Genomic DNA, 15,609 nt, shown 5'->3' with positions numbered 1-15,609 from the left:
GAGGTATTTAAGCAGAGGCTTGACAACCATATGTCAGGAGTGCTCTGATGGTGTTTCCTGCTTAGCAGGGGGTTGGACTCGATGGCCCTTGTGGTCTATTCCAACTCTATGATTCTATGATTTGAGCAGGCAATACCCACACAGTTTTCAAGCAAGGGCTGAATTCCTCCCCCTCCCTTTTTCAAGTATTCTGAGGAACTTAATTCCATGCTCAGTGTTTAACAGAGTGTGCTTTCCCCCAACTGTCACATAATCATACCCCTCAGTCCCTACCTGTAAATGTCTTGGATAACACTCTCTCTTTTATGTCCTATCAATAAATACATTTTTTTCTGTCTGATGGAGGAGGACCCCCAGAGATGGGCAATTCCTCCCAGGAAGGGAGGAATAGGCAATTCCTATACCCTGCACATTCTGCTCAGTTGATTTTTTCCTACCATTGCTGTGCTGGGTTTGGCAGAGAGGATGGCTCAGTCCAAAGTGCTCCTCCCTCTTCCTTGAATGCTCTGACCTGCTGGCAGGGGCAAAGGGGAGGAGCGGCATATCATACAGAGCCTTGCAAGTCTCGCTGCTGCTACGGATTTCACCACTCCTGCTGGTGGTAAATTGCATCTGGTGAGTCATGGCAAATGGCTTGCTTGGCCTCGTGGTTAGGCCCCGTGGGCTACCAGTTCACTACCTTGGCCTGCAGAGCTGATGTCTCCGTCGCTCTTCTGCTCCTGTGGAACTCCCTGCTGCTTGAAGTGCAACCATCTTTTAGAAACATTGCAGGACTGCTTGGATTGGATTGAAAAGATCTCTGAACCTGCCTTGGAGCATGTGGAGGAATGCTAGGCTAATTATTTTTCTCTTGCTTCTTTTTAGGTATTTGACTTCTTGCTCTCGCTTCGGGCTGACTCTCTCCACCGACTGGGCCTGGCTACCAAAGAAGGGCTCATGAAATTCAGCCCCTACTGCCTCTGCGATTTTTTGTAGGTTTTGTCTGATTGTAGCCACTGTTTCCCAAAAATAGTTCTGCTATGTTCTAATCTGAGGCTCCCTTGTACCATGCTGCCCAGAAATTGAAATCTCAATTCAATTGGTGGGCCCAGCCTCTAGCTCTGCAGTGGTGGCCCTTGTGCCTTTAGAAATCCCAGTAGGTCTGCACTGGGCAGTGACACTTCTGGGGTTTTGAAAGGCCTTTAAAGACCTATTTGTTTCAATTGGCCTTCGCATGAGTAAGCTTTCTCCCATTTACTGGATTAAGGATAGTAGATTATGTGATTGGAAGATTTGAATGGGTTTCCATTCTTTTAAAGGGTTTTGGTAGTAATGGGGTGTGTGTGTGTGTGTGTGTGTGTGTGTGTGTTGTAGTGGGTTTTTATCATTGTTAATCCACTTTGCACGGACAAGTGGCATGCAAATATTTTAAAGATAAATAAATCCACTTGGAACATGGGTTCTTCGTAAGGTAGTTGTCAGTTGTGCTTCTTCAAGACGCTATGGTCTGGCAGCAGGCTGATTTTTCCTTCTTCTTATGTCACAGGGAACCAGAGAAGAAACCTGCCGGCACCCTCTCCCCTCCCTCGGGAAGCCCCAGTGTGCCTCCCCAGAGCACGGGCGTTCGTATGGGCCACTTACCTTACTCCGTTTTCTTTGGAGTCCTCCTCCAGTGCTTGAAGCAAGTGAGTGATGAACCAAAACCTGGTAACTGGATCCCAAGCTTCAGATCAGGGATGGGGAACTGGATGTGGCCCTCCAGCTCTCTTTCTGGCCCTTGGGACTCTCCATAACCCATCCATGGCTCTGCCTTCTTTGGCCCTGCCCATCACTGGCATGCTATTTTATTTTGAGAGTAGTGCCTTACGAAAGACATTGCACATCATGCTGAAGTGCATATGGAGCACTGCATATCAAACCTAGTCATTTTTAGTGAAAACTAAAAATAAAAGTCCTGCTGGAAGGGTCTAGTTGCCAATCAGGAATGGGGATATGAATGCTGACTTTATACCAGCTTGGTTCCCTCCCAGTGTTTAGGCCTACAACTCCCATCAGCCCCAGCCAGCATGCCCATGCTCGAGTCAACCCCAAGGTCATGTGGCTGGGCTGGCTGGGGCTGATGGGAGTTTTAGGTCAAGACATTGGGAGCACCGCTCTGGCAAAGGTTGCTTAATGTAGCCGCATGGTTGCAGCCTTGCTTCCTGGAGATGGAGCCTGGCATTCTATCTGCCCAAAGAGTGTGATTTGCAGCCGGGCTGCAGTTCTTTCCATGCCACCCTTGAACTCCCCTGCTCCCCTGAGTGTCTCTTTCCTTTTTTTCGTTTGTAGGAGACAGACTGGAAGGTGCTGAAGCTGGTTCTGAACAAGTTACCGGAGTCTCTGCAGTACAAAGTGCTTTACTTAACATCCCCTTGCAACATTGACCAGCTGTCTTCTGCCCTCTGCTCTATGGTAAGAATGTGCCTCCGAGCATCCAATTGGGGCAACAAAGGTCCACATTAGGGAGCTTTTGATGGTTGCCCTACAGTTGTGGCATGCATTAGTGTCATGGGAGAGCTCTCCAGTGGAGAAGCCTGTTGTTGTTTGCTGAATATCTTGTCTGCTATTCACTTTAAGGCCCTCGGGTGGGTTGCAACAATGGAGAACAGGAGTGGGTAACCTGTGGGTGCCTCCCTTTGGAGTCTGTAGCAGTGACTTTTTGTGTGTGCCGCCAGCTTACAGACAAAAAGATGACCGAGCGCCTGCGGGGCACCCCGGAAACTTTCTCCCGTAATGATTTGCATTTGGCTGTGGTTCCAGTGCTGACTACTTTGATCTTTTACCATAATCACCTGGACAAAAGCAAGCAGGTATTATTGCATGCGCAGGAACTGAGTGGGATGTGCTCAGTGGGTGAGCCAGGAGAAGGACACTGCTGCCAAATAAATAAATATGGCATAACTTGAGCTTGGCTTTCCTTAACTTGCATTTAGCTATTAAACAAGAAGCAAAAGACTTGTAAGTCATCAATCTTTTTTTGTGGCAGTCTCTGTACTCTGGAACTCCCTGCCTGTTGACACCAGGCAGGTGCCTTCACTGTGGTCCTTGCTTATTGCTTGAAACATATTTGCTTAGGCAGACCTATCCAAGCAATGTAGAATGCTAACGTGTATGATAATCTCTTTTTAGTTTACTGTTTATATATTTTTTAACTGGCTTTTACAATCATTTTAACGTAGGTGTTGTTTTTTTTGGGGGGGGCGGGGCAGAGACAAACCATTTGGAGCTTTTATTACAATCAAGCTATGAATTTTGTTCATATAGTCATGTGTGAATTTTGTTAAAGGGACACCCAGAGAGCCCTGCACCGAAGTACCTGTAAACGCATTTGAACTGAATGCTTGGTAATGTTCTGTTTGTGTCTTTGCCTTCACCCAGCGGGAGTTGGTGTATTGCCTGGAGCACGGCTTGATCTCTCGCTGCGCCAACCAGTGTGTCGTGGCTCTCTCCATCTGCAGCGTTGAGATGCCAGATATCATCATCAAGGCCCTGCCTGTCCTAATAGTCAAGCTGACACATATTTCAGCTACGGCCAACATGGCCATCCCCCTCCTGGAATTCCTTTCAAGTAAGTGTATGCATATTCCATTCTTGCTTTTCAGCGTGTGAATTACAGCTCAGGAGAGGAAGGGACCTTTGCTTTCCCTCTGTGCAATTTTTGAAACTCTGTAGGTAGATTGGATGGCTGTGAAAGATGATTGGACAAGTCTGTGGAGGATGATAAGGCTATCCATGGCTACTAGCCATAACAGCTCTGCTCTGCCTCCATGGTCAGAGGGAGCGATGCTTCTGAATACTAATTGCTGGAAGCCACAGGAAGGGAGAGGGCTCTTGTGCTCAGGTCCTGTTTGCGGGTTTCTCACAGGCATCTGGTTGACCACTATGAGAACAGGATGCTGGACTAGATGAGCCACTGGCCTGATCCAGAAGGCTCTTTTTAGCTTCTTATTCGGTACAGTCAAAGTTTCTTTCTGCGACTTTTTGAAAAGCAGCAGCTTCCCCCCCCCCCAGCTGTGCCACAACATAAATCTGATTTAGAAAGCCTTCCAAACCCTGCATGTGTCTTGCTATGTAGTGTGAGAGGGATGGTGGGTGGTTTGGGGAAGCCAAGTCAGAAGCCCCCTGTGGCACGTGGAGCTAATTGTGTCCTTTGGATCTGGAGCAGGGGCGAGGGGCTCTTTTAGCCCAAGGGCCACATTCTCTCCTGGGCAACCTCCTGGGGTCCAGATGTCTGTGGTGGGTAGGCAGAGCAACAGGTGCGACTGATCTTTTGTGCAGCGGGTTATGCTCTAGCCATCGCCCCTCCATCTGGGCAAGAGGCTTTATTACAGTCCAAGGACATATTCCAGCCAGGGCAAAGCATCTGAAGAGGGATGCAGAGCAGCAGAGGCGGCTAAGCTCCAGGGAGAGTCACAAGGACTGGTTAGGGAGGGCCGCATTTGGCCCCTAGGATGGTGTTTCCCCACCCATGCTCCAGAGAGGCATCCAGATTATAAGCACATGGTGGTGACCTCTGTGATTCACGCCGGAGAAACCTGTACCTGTGACGGAACAGTTTGGGCATGTTTTAACCATGCCCAAACCAGCCTCCCTGTAAACAAGGTGTGTGTGAAGTGGGTTTCTGCTAGCCATCCCATCTGCAGCCAGACTCTTTTACTGTTTCCTCTTTTCCCAATCCCAGCATTGGCCCGTCTGCCTGCCCTCTACAGGAATTTTGCAGCTGAACAGTACGCCAGCGTCTTTGCCATCTCCTTGCCCTACACAAACCCCTCCAAGTAAGTTGTGGGTGGGTTGTGGTGGTTGTTTTGGTGGAGGTGTTTTGTGGGATGTGCTGGCTGAGGCTGGTGGGAGTTGTAGTCCCAAAACATCTGGAGGCCACCAGGTTGGGAAAGGCTGCTATAAGCTATAACCAAGGCAAAGCTCCCTCCCATACATCACCATACATCATCTGTCATAACTGTTGTCCTCTCTGTTTCTCCAGTCTGCACAACAAATGGCGTGTGTTTGTCAGCCTTTCTCTTTAAATTTTATTTTTCGGCCTTCAGTGGGGAGTTTGGGTGCCTTTCCATGATTGCACACTTTAAATCCTGTTGTTAAATAGAAACATTCCCCTTAACCTTTTTTATGTTCTAAGTTTCCAGCTAGTATAAGTAATATCACAGTGTGATGCTAATGACGTGTTGCACAGTAATTAACATATATACTATTTTAAGCATTGCATCTTGCCATAACATGATCATTCCCCTTGAATGCCTTCCAGGTTTAACCAGTACATTGTGTGCCTGGCGCATCACGTCATAGCCATGTGGTTTATCAAGTGCCGCCTTCCCTTTCGGAAAGACTTTGTCCCCTTTATTACCAAGGTAAGCTGGTTGCTGTGCCTGAGAAGCACAGGGGAAGAGCTGACATGCCGGACAGGAAACAGGGAGCAGGATGGGACCATGACGGACACTGCCGCTCTGTGGTGAGCTCCGCCTCCAGAGCAGTCCACAAAACAGAGGAGGAAACTTCTTGCCCTGTTCCACCACGGGACTATGTTTTTGGGGTGGTTTTTCAATGTGGCGTAGATTCTCAGTGGGCTGGTCCACACTAAATTTTGTTCTTGAGCTTTACAGTTTGTGATTTGTCTTGAGGAAGCAAACCACAGGTTCAGGTTTGGGTGATTTACTCAGCCAAACCATGGCTTGACTCATAGCAGTACATTAGCAGGAGGACCTGGAAGCAGGGGGTGCAGATTCCTCCTCCTTCTCCAGGAACTCTTGAGCTGGTGCTTTTGCACAGTTTGGTTTAGCATTATGTGTGAACCGGGTCATTATATGGCTCCAGCCAAACATCTTAGCAGAAGGCAGACAGGGATTAAGGCTTGGAGGAATTTGCTTGGGGACAGAGACTGAGCCAGGGAAAGGGAACCTGCTGTCTTCTGGATGTTGCTGGACTCCCATCGCCCAGCATGACCAGTGATCAGGGATGATGGGAGTTGAAGTCCACAACAGCCAGAGGACCACAGCTTCTCCATGCCTGGACTCAAAGATCTCAGTCCTGCCACCCTCACAGGCCCAGTTTGGTGGGGGGAAAGGGAGAGGGCCTTCTTAGTAGCTGCTCCTGGATTTTGGAACTCTCTTCCTAGAGAAGCCAGACTGGCTTTCTCCTTGTCCTTCCACTGGCAGGGGAAGACTGTCCAATTCTGACAGGCGTTCGAGAACTGGCTGGTTTTTAAGGAAACTGTTTTTAATTGTGCTGTTTTCATTGCTTTTATTACCTGTATTCTAATAGATTTGTATTTTATATTGTTTTAACTCCATTACAGTTGAATTATTTTTTACGGTTTTTCTTTTATATGTTTTTAGCTTTTTGTACAGTGGTATCTCGGGTTACAACTTAATTTGTTCTGGAGGTCCGTTCTTAACCCGAAACTGTTCTTAACCTGAGGCGCACTTTCACTAATGGGGCCTCCCGCTGCTGGCGCACCGCTGGTGAGCGATTTCCATTCTCATCCTGGAGCAAAGTTTGCAACCCGGAGCAACTATTTTTGGGTTAGCAGAGTTTGTAACCCAAAGTGTTTGTAACCTGAAGTGTTGGTAACCCGAGGTACCACTGTATTTTGTTTTAATTTGTGTAAGCTGTCTTAAGTCCCTCTCCGGGGAAAAGGCGGGATATGAATGTAAATATAATAATAATAGCAACTTTCAACTCTTCTTTGTATTCTCTTTATGACAGGGTTTGCGATCAAATGTCCTCCTCTCTTTTGATGACACACCAGAGAAAGACAGCTTCCGGGCTCGTAGCACCAGCTTGAATGAGAGACCGAAGAGGTAGGTTGTTCCCCGAAGGGCCACTTCTTTTTACAGCACTTTGAAGTGCTTTTTGTTAAAAACACCAATTTGTTGCCTTCTGGGGGTTGCTACAACTTTTCTGATGGGTCAGGTTTTATGCCAATGAAGCTACCTGATTTTATTCTGATGATGGTCCATGCCCTTGCAGCTGAAAGCTGTCCTACCTCGACTCATTGCTCAGTCCAGTTTGAAGTGTCCTATTTTGCCTCCTCTCATCCTGCAATGCAGGGCTGGAAGACCTGTAGCCCCCGACTGTCATTGGACTCCAACTCCCATCACCCCCTGCCAACATAGCCAGGTGTCAGGGATGATGAGTCTTGTCGTTCAACAGTAGCTGGACGTTCCCTACCCCTGCTGTAATGATCAGGTTGCAGCCCATTGAGCTGGTGTTTACAGTGGAACATTTTGTAAGCTTTTCAGCACCAGACTTCTTCACCCCCAATCTGGAGAGGGAGGAAAAACTCTGCAAAAACATTATGATTTGTTCAGAGATAACTATGGTCAATTGAAAGCATTAAAGCTGCTTTCAGTGGGGTTTTTGAAAAAACTGCGGGTAGCTTTTCTGCTTTGGCTGACTTTGCATCTGGGAAAAGCAATCCTAGCATTGCATTCACTGTCCATGCAGCAGTCTTTGGGTTAGGGATTCAGAGTTGGTTTGCCCCTGAATGTCTTTGGTTGGGAATCACAACCAACTGCAGTCACGTCCTGCTTATGGGCTTCCTGTTGGAGCATCTAGTTGGCTGCTGTGAGAACTTGTTGCTGGACTAGAAGGGCCACCTTTGGGCCAATTCAGCAGGGCTTTTCTGATGTCCTTGTGTTCAGAACTTGCTAGTGGTACTGGTGTATTCCATAGCAATTGCCATTGCAGTCTCCTGGCCTGGCTGTATCATTAGTCTTTGGGCCCTTCCAGACTGGTGGTGTCTTTTTGGTCTTCATGTCATGGATACAACATTACTGCATTAGTGCTGGGTCCGTCCACACGTCCTTCCCGTTTATTAGTTGTTCTGCAGCATTTCTCCCAACATTACCAGAGGGTATCCTCACACTGTAGTGCAGCGAAAAATAAATTGGAACATTTGTGGTATGAAAAGCTACAGGATTTCAGCAGGAAGTTTTGGGACATGCACCTAACTGGAAACAGAGTAGGATGTCCCCCAAAAAAACTTCTACAGATGCAAAGTGCTATGAAAGTGGGATTGTGCACAACAGCCCAGATACCAAACCATCATGAAGGCACAATAAAAAGGAAGTCTGGAGGAGCCACATGGAAAACAATGTGGTGCTTGAAGTGCCTTTTGAATCTGGGTGACCCAGGTTCAGATCTCTGCCTGCCCATGAAGCGTGTCTGCCCCTTCACCACCTCAACAATGATACCCTCAAGCTTTTTAGGCAGAGAGTTTTCCAACTAGGCCCATGAAGTTCCAAAGGTGCATGGCCTACCTTTCATTTCACTGCTGCCCTGGGAATTGTTTTGTGCCTGCAAATTAAAGCACAGCTGGTGATATTCTTGACCTCGGAGTTACAAACGAGGCTCTCCACTTCTCTAGCCAGCCTTTTTGTGTCTGTCATTTTCCTTTTGAGTTGTGGCTCCCATCGCCACTTCCTTGCCTTGGCATTTTTGATTTTACTAAGTTGGGATACTGTTGAGTTGAAAAGTTGTTGTGCAAGAGGTACTTTCAAAACACCCACTGCCATTATTCTGGGAGTGGCAGTAGCCACGATTTGTAGTTGAAAAGTAGCAGGAGTGTCAGTCAACCCTAAAAGGCACCTTTGGTTGGATGCAAATGGTTTGTGTGTGATTTGCTTCCTGGTCAGAAAACCCACAAGAAACCCCAGGTGTGTGTGCTGCTCTGTAAAACCAGGAACCTCTTGGAGCTCCTTTTCGTTTTCTGGGTGTGAAACACGCAAACATATGCCCTGGGTGTTCTTTGAGCGGGAGATACACCCTCCCTGTGTTATCTATTTTTTGAGTCATTCAGGCAGCGGTTTCACCCTCAAACCTTAGTGATAATGTTGCAGTGAGATCCAGCAGCATAAATGTAGCCAGGCATTCCCCTGAGGGAACTTGCTCACTCCATAGGTACATTTTGTTTTGCTGGAGACACTTCACAGAAGGGAAAATAGCAGAAGCTGTTGCTACTTACGCTTTATGCTGCCCTCACCCCAGGAATCTGCTTTAGACCTTGATGTTGGGGCTGATGATTCCATAGTCTTCTGTCTTGTCATTTAATTGGGTTTGGGTTTTGTGAACTGTGCCTCTGAGCTAATGCATATTGCACATTCCCTACCCACTGAACAGGCACACTTTTATTATTTTTGCTCAGGGCTCCATAGTATTCCAACTGCCACTTTTATTTTGTAATATTTATCAATCTGGGGTAGAATGGGGGAGATGTCGGCTGTCTTTCTGTTGTCTTTTTTCATTTTTGAAATGTTTGTTTATGCTTTTTGAGTTTTGCTTATTGTGTTTAATTCCTCCCTCCCTCCTTTTTTTGGCATCCTGTTTTTTTTTGTTGTTTTTATTTTTACATCACCTTCCGGGACTTTTGTGGCCTTCCAACCTCCATCCTTCCACTGATTTTCCTCCTGTGCAAAATCACACCTCCTTTACGTGGGGTCTTGGTGGTGGTGCCGCTGCCTGTTCTTCACCCCTAGTAGCTTTAAGATAGCCAAAAATGCCAGGCAAAGCTTGAATAATTCTCCTCCAGTGAAAGAGCTGAAAGAACCCTCTGGTGTCGATGCCTTCCGGTCCCGCAGCATCAGTGTCTCTGACCATGCAGCCCACAGGTAGTGATTCTTGGAGAGCCACCTGGGCTCGCGGCCACATTATTTGCTATGATGGGGAGGGTGGCAGATGGAACAGAGGGGATTTGCATGCTGGGGTTCTTGCATGATTTCCTTAGAACTGAGCCCCACCCAACAAGGTTTGCTATGCAAGTGCTTTCTTCTGTTTGCCTGTTTTAAGATTGAAAAGGACACACAATTTAACGCTAATGCAAATGTAGGTTTAGTTGCAAGACCCCCATTGATAAAGATGTGAGAGAGATGTGAGACAGCTGGTTTTGGTTGGGCTTGACCTTTCCCCCCAAATGGTGGTTGTTCCAAAGGCAACTTCTTGAATTAAAAAATAATAATTAAAAGTGCTGCATTTTATAGGGTAGCTGTCACAAGACTATTTAGCCATGGGATGGACTAGAAGGTAACTTTACCATGTGGCACAAGAGACCTCTTGTTATAAAGTTTTGATAAGCTGGTGATCAGATCTGTTCTGTGCTGTCCCATTATTTTGTACACCACAATGTGTTGCTTAAATTTTTAGAGGGATAGCCCTTGGGTTTGTCTCCTGTAGCAAAAATGACAAAAGTGTCTTGTGACACCTTTTAAAGATGAACAAATTTATTATGCTATAATAGCTTTCATGGACTCAAGCCACGGAATGCTGTGTCTGATGACGTGACCTTGAGTCCATGAAGTTTTTGCCATCATATATTTTTTAGTCTTTGAGGGGCTCCTTGTTTTTCAGGTACCCTTCACTTTGGGGGCTGCTGATTTCTTTAGTCCTCCTGATATCCCATGGTTAGATTCATAGAAAGTATAGAAAGGAATGTCAGTTTATAACAGTAATGACCTGGCACAATCCTAACCATGTCTACTCGGAAGTAAGTCCTACTGAATGCAGCGGGGCTTACTCCAAAATTTGCAGGAGTAAGCCTTCACAGCCTTAATGAGCTCTTAAGCCCCCATAGTCAGCAACTGTGTCTCTTGGAGGGCTGCTTAGAAATGGAATCCAGGTCTGTGACTACCTAGCCTGATAAGTGACCTACTTGTAGGTCCGGTTGCCACAGATGCCGTACAGCTACAACCTCCCACCCTCCAGCAATTGAGGGGTTAGGCAAGCCTACTCCAAGCAGATGAAATAGCCCCTCTTTAGTTACTCTCCCTCCTAGATTTTAAGAAGACACATAGGCTCTCATGATCCCATATTTCAGGTCAGTCTCCTTCATGGAACCACATTCCAAAGTTTGATATCCATAAAAATACTGCTAAGCTTGTGTATGTGTGTCCCACCCACCCCTGCCTCCCAGCTTGCTGCATGCTGTAGAGATTATGAGACAACTGGTTTTCCTTGTCCATTGTGCTTTGGCAAACGTCCGACCCACCTTTTTCCAGCCGGCTGCAGACCTCCATCACCAGTTCCAGCCTGGGATCTGCTGATGAGAACTCTATGGCTCAAGCGGACGACAGCCTGAAAAATCTCCACTTGGAGCTGACGGAGACCTGCCTCGACATGATGGCTCGATACGTCTTCTCAAACTTCACAGCTGTGCCCAAAAGGTTTCAGTTCTTACTCGAAGCCCGAGTCCCCAGCCCTCTTTCAGGGATGGCTATTGTTGGTTTTATATGCCAACTGCTTTGGCTCATTATTTGCGTCTCAAAATGTGATACGCCCTTTCCTTATCGTGAAATATTATGCCCCTTATAATGAAGTATGAACTGGATCTTCGTCACCTTTCTGCATCCTGGTGCTGCTTTGGACTATCTCCCAATAGGCCCCAACCAGTGTGGTCAGTGGCCAGGAATGATGGGATTTGTAGTCCATCTAGAGGGCACCAAGTTGGCTAACCCTGGCTTAGATGGCCTTAAAAGGACTGGATATGGGAACCAGTGAATTGGTCTTATTTGCCATGATAGCTCTGTGGAGTCCCCATGATCAGAAGGAACATCTCTCCGGTGGTAGGGAATGTCCTGTTTTGTGGGCTGAGAATGCTTTTACCTGATGGACCTTTGGCCGGATTCATCAAGGTGGTTCTTCAGTTCCTTCATTTCAGCCTTCCTCAGCCTGACACCTGTCAGATGTTTTGTTGGACTACAGCTCCCAGCTGGAGCTGATGGGAGCATGACTATATTGGCTGGGGATGATGGGAGTTGTAACAGCTGCTTTAATTCATTGCCCATGTCTTCCCGATGCTTCCAGGTCTCCGGTGGGAGAGTTTCTCCTCGCTGGAGGGAGGACCAAGACGTGGCTGGTGGGCAACAAGCTGGTGACAATCACAACAAGCGTCGGGACAGGAACCAGGTCTCTCCTGGGCCTTGACTTGTCAGAGACACAGAACAGCACACAGGCAAGGTAAGCCCTGATGCACCTCTCACCCCCTTTGAAAAATAATAACAAAGCAAAGGAGACTGGGGAAATGACGCTGGGCACTCTTAAAACTCCAGGGGTTGAGGGTAGGGAGGATGGGGCAAATAACTATTGTGGGGTGTTGTCACAGAGTTTTTAATTTTGACTAGGGGTGGGTGTGGAAATGGGAGGAAAGGGCCCCTTTGCACAAAGAGCCTGGTTTGAAAATCTGTCTGGGACTGGGAGGCCACTTGCTCACCCTTCTCCGCCTTCTGCCACAAGAGGATGCTCCCTTATGCTGTTTTACACAGGAAGAGAGGAAGCTGCCTTTTACTGAGTCAGACCATTGGTCCATCTAGCCCAGTACTGTCTACACTGATTGGCAGGGGCTCTCCAGGGTTTCAGGCAGGAGGCATTCCCAGCCCTACCTGGAGATACAGGGGCTGGAGCTTGCGACCTTCTGCATGGAAGGCAGGTGCTTATCCCTTTGTGCTGCGGCCCTTCCCCATCTACCCCAGTTGATAGCAGCGCTGGAGGGTCTTGGCCTTTCCCAGTCTCCTGGTCCCCTTAACTGGAGATGGTGGTACGCCTGCTGGGCCTTCTGCATGCAGAGCAGGTGTTCTGCCACTGAACCATGGCCCCTCCCCACAAGATCTACCAGCGGAGACAAATTAATTCCTTTGCGGACTGACGGCATTCCTGCTTTGGATTCCTAGCTCCGACCACACCTTGCAAGTGAGGCAGACCAAAGAAGCTCCAGCCAAGCTTGAGTCCCAGGCTGGCCCACAAGTGGTTCGAACCCGCAACCGTGTTAGGTCGATGTCCGGTAAGGAGCCTCCCCTGATTTCTCTGTATGGAAGATTCAGGTGTTTAGAGCCATAAGGCTTGCATATATTGTTTGTTCAGGATCAGGCCTAGCAACTGCAGAGTAGTTACTCCTGAGACAAATGGGGTTTGAGAATGTAAGAGGAGCAGCCTTCTGAATCAGGTCCAAAGGGGTTATCTATCCCAGCATCCTGTTCTCACAGTGGCCAGCCAAATGCACCAGTGGGAAGCCAGCAAGCAACAGATACACTTTCCTCATTTGTGATTCCCAGAGGGATAATGCGCCAGTATTTCAGTGGCAACTGGTTGGCTAAATTGATGGTGCTCTGAAGGATATGCATCTGTCCCCAATTCACACACTATGCCAGAGCTTTGTGCAGCAATATAGAAGAAGGTGCCATGGAATTTTGACCTGCTGTTCCCTGGTAAATGCATCCATAGCCTTCAGCTGATTATCCAGCGCTTGCAGGCTGGAGCTGGTAGGAGTTGTCTTCTAAAATGGTGGTAGGAGTTGTATTCTAAAATGGTGCTGACTGGGGGAGGGGCTGATGGGAGTTGTAGTCCCAAACATCTGAAGGGCACCCAGTTAGCAAATCTTGGCTTATTGTGACTGTTCGGCCCAGCAGTTCTCCCTCCTAGAATAACTGGAGTTCTGTCCTTATAAGCAACTTCTTAGTCCTACCTACTTGTTCCCAGTTTCTGGGGCTTCTCTGTGAATTCCTCTTCTCCTTGTTTGCTAGACAGTTGCCCAGGCTTGACCTGGTTACTCGGGGGCTAAAGAACCAGGGGCTTGATGTCATTCTCTTGTGCTTGAATCCTGCTTGCAGGTTTCCCACAGGAATCTGGTTGGCCACTGTGAGAATGCGATGCTGGGCCATGGGCGTGACTCAGCCAGCTCTTCTTAGGTTCTCAGCGCTTAGTCAATAGAAACTGGTTTGGGAGAGGTGCCTCTTAGTTTAGCCTCTACCAGCAGGAGACGCATTCTGACCTCAGTGGAGCCCACCACAATCTCCATACAGCTGCCTGTTGAACAAGTGTTAAGGAGAATTCACAGGTGTGCGGAAGATTTCCCCCCCCCCCAATAAAATACATCACCTGAACTACTTTAGGGTCTGTCTCTGCCTTCTGATTCACACTGGTGATTGCTTGCCCTGATAATAAAAGCTTTGGATATGAGAGGATCCCCCAGGCAGAGGATCTTTGTACTGCTAGATCAATACTTCAGCCCTAGAGTGGGATTAACAGTCACTGGAAGCCCCAGGAGGGGAGGGTGCTCTTGTATTCATATCTCCCTTGCAGCTTCCCTTGTAGGCTTTTGTTTGGGCACTGTGAGTACAGGAGGCTGCACTAGGTGGGCCACTGGCCTCATCCAGCAGGCGCTTCTTATATTCCTAAGCACACACAGTTCAACTCTGTTTCTTCTCAATAGCTGCGCATGTTTTTTGTATCGTCTTTGAACCAATATGCAGCCCCGCTGCAAAATCCTCCTAACTTCTCTGCTTCCTCCGAATGTCCTTTTGCCATCCAGGTGGCCACGCCTTGCGGGTTGGGGCATTAGACACCTCCACCTCCCATTTCCCAGCCACCCCGATGCCCCAAGGATTTCAGAGCTCTCCTGCTCCTACTGCTGCTCGAGCGGAAAAGGCTGCTCCCGGGCCTCTACAGAAGGAAAAGGCCAACTTGGCTGCGTACGTCCCCCTGCTAACACAAGGCTGGGCGGAGATACTGGTGCGGAGACCGACAGGTAGGCCAGGTGAAATGTATGCCTTCACAAATATGTAAAATGACATGTGTTGGTGCACATGTTTCCATGTTGCTGAGTGTAAAGGGCTTAATCGGTACCTTATCCTAGAATCATAGGAATGATGTAACACTGTGCGTTATTATAGGAGTCTTTCAGGAATGTGTCCTAGTTGCAGCCCTTTGTTTATGTTGTGACACGGACAAGCAATGATGTTCCATCAGCCTGGTGAGAAGTGTTTTGTTATAATGCTAAAAAGCAATTAGCACTTGGAGAGAGCACTTCTTACCATGCCTTATGGCTCTGGTGTAGGGGACCTCCAGCGTTCCGTGTAAAGTTACCAACTGTTCCCTAACGTGAAGATCAGTTATGGTGCACAAAGTCCTGTGGAAAGCAACTTGCCCATTGCTATCTGTTTTCCCCCTGCTCTGTATGTAGCTGCAGGGAAGTGTGGCACGAGGGGTTGGAGTTCAGTGGTAGAGTACATGCTAGGCATGCAAAAGGCTCCAGGTTTCATCCCCATCATTCCCTGATCAGGAGCAAGTGACAGAAAAGCCACAGCACAGTGCAGGAGGGGCCCACAGGCTGACCTGGCAAAAGGCAGCTGCTTGTGTTCTTATGTGATTCTTTTAAGGCTGTGCATGGCACCCCCAATCGAGTCTGGGACTCTGAATCAGCCCTGATCTGACTCTGGACAGTCTAGTACCAACATGGACCAGGGGCCTGAATTGATTTGGGGTGGGGGCGGTCAGCCCTAGCATTTAATTAATGTTTTAAACATGCTGTTGGGAAGGGAACGTGTTGATCAGTGGAAAGGTTAATCCTGCTGGAATCACCAGCCCCTTTCCTGCAGGCTGGGTGAAGCAGATCCTGCAGATGCTGCCTGCCTCCCCTCACTCCCAGGCGATCCGGAGCTCTCTTGGCCTCATTGGGCCAAAGCCTGGGTCAGCCTACTTTGGGTCCAGGCATTATTTGAATCTGGTGCCCAGCCCCAGTGTCTTCTAGGCAGAGCTCTCCATTCACCTAGGAGGCCAGTGCTGGATGTTTGAGATGTGCGTAACCTGGAATGA

General features: G+C 48.0%; 1 protein-coding gene across 6 annotated transcripts in view; it reads left to right on the top strand.

Moving 5' to 3' along the window:
• Positions 1-15,609, top strand: part of TSC2 (TSC complex subunit 2) — a 45,176-nt gene that overhangs the window by 14,726 nt on the left and 14,841 nt on the right. For 4 of the 6 annotated variants that reach the window (XM_082199419.1, XM_082199417.1, XM_082199422.1 and 1 more), the window contains 13 exons: positions 865-971; positions 1,526-1,664; positions 2,308-2,430; positions 2,694-2,828; positions 3,397-3,586; positions 4,700-4,793; positions 5,279-5,381; positions 6,736-6,830; positions 9,507-9,638; positions 11,022-11,186; positions 11,827-11,979; positions 12,690-12,799; positions 14,327-14,542. In XM_082199419.1, coding sequence (XP_082055545.1) covers positions 865-971; positions 1,526-1,664; positions 2,308-2,430; positions 2,694-2,828; positions 3,397-3,586; positions 4,700-4,793; positions 5,279-5,381; positions 6,736-6,830; positions 9,507-9,638; positions 11,022-11,186; positions 11,827-11,979; positions 12,690-12,799; positions 14,327-14,542 — 1,762 coding nt within the window. The remainder of the gene's footprint in view (positions 1-864; positions 972-1,525; positions 1,665-2,307; positions 2,431-2,693; positions 2,829-3,396; positions 3,587-4,699; positions 4,794-5,278; positions 5,382-6,735; positions 6,831-9,506; positions 9,639-11,021; positions 11,187-11,826; positions 11,980-12,689; positions 12,800-14,326; positions 14,543-15,609) is intronic. The other 2 variants (XM_082199418.1, XM_082199420.1) reach the window with 2 other exon arrangements.

This window comes from Podarcis vaucheri, assembly GCF_965113315.1.
Source record: "Podarcis vaucheri genome assembly, chromosome: 14".
NCBI lineage: Eukaryota > Metazoa > Chordata > Lepidosauria > Squamata > Lacertidae > Podarcis > Podarcis vaucheri.
Note: the sequence above shows the minus strand (reverse complement) of the source record. Positions and strands in the feature narration are given on the sequence as shown.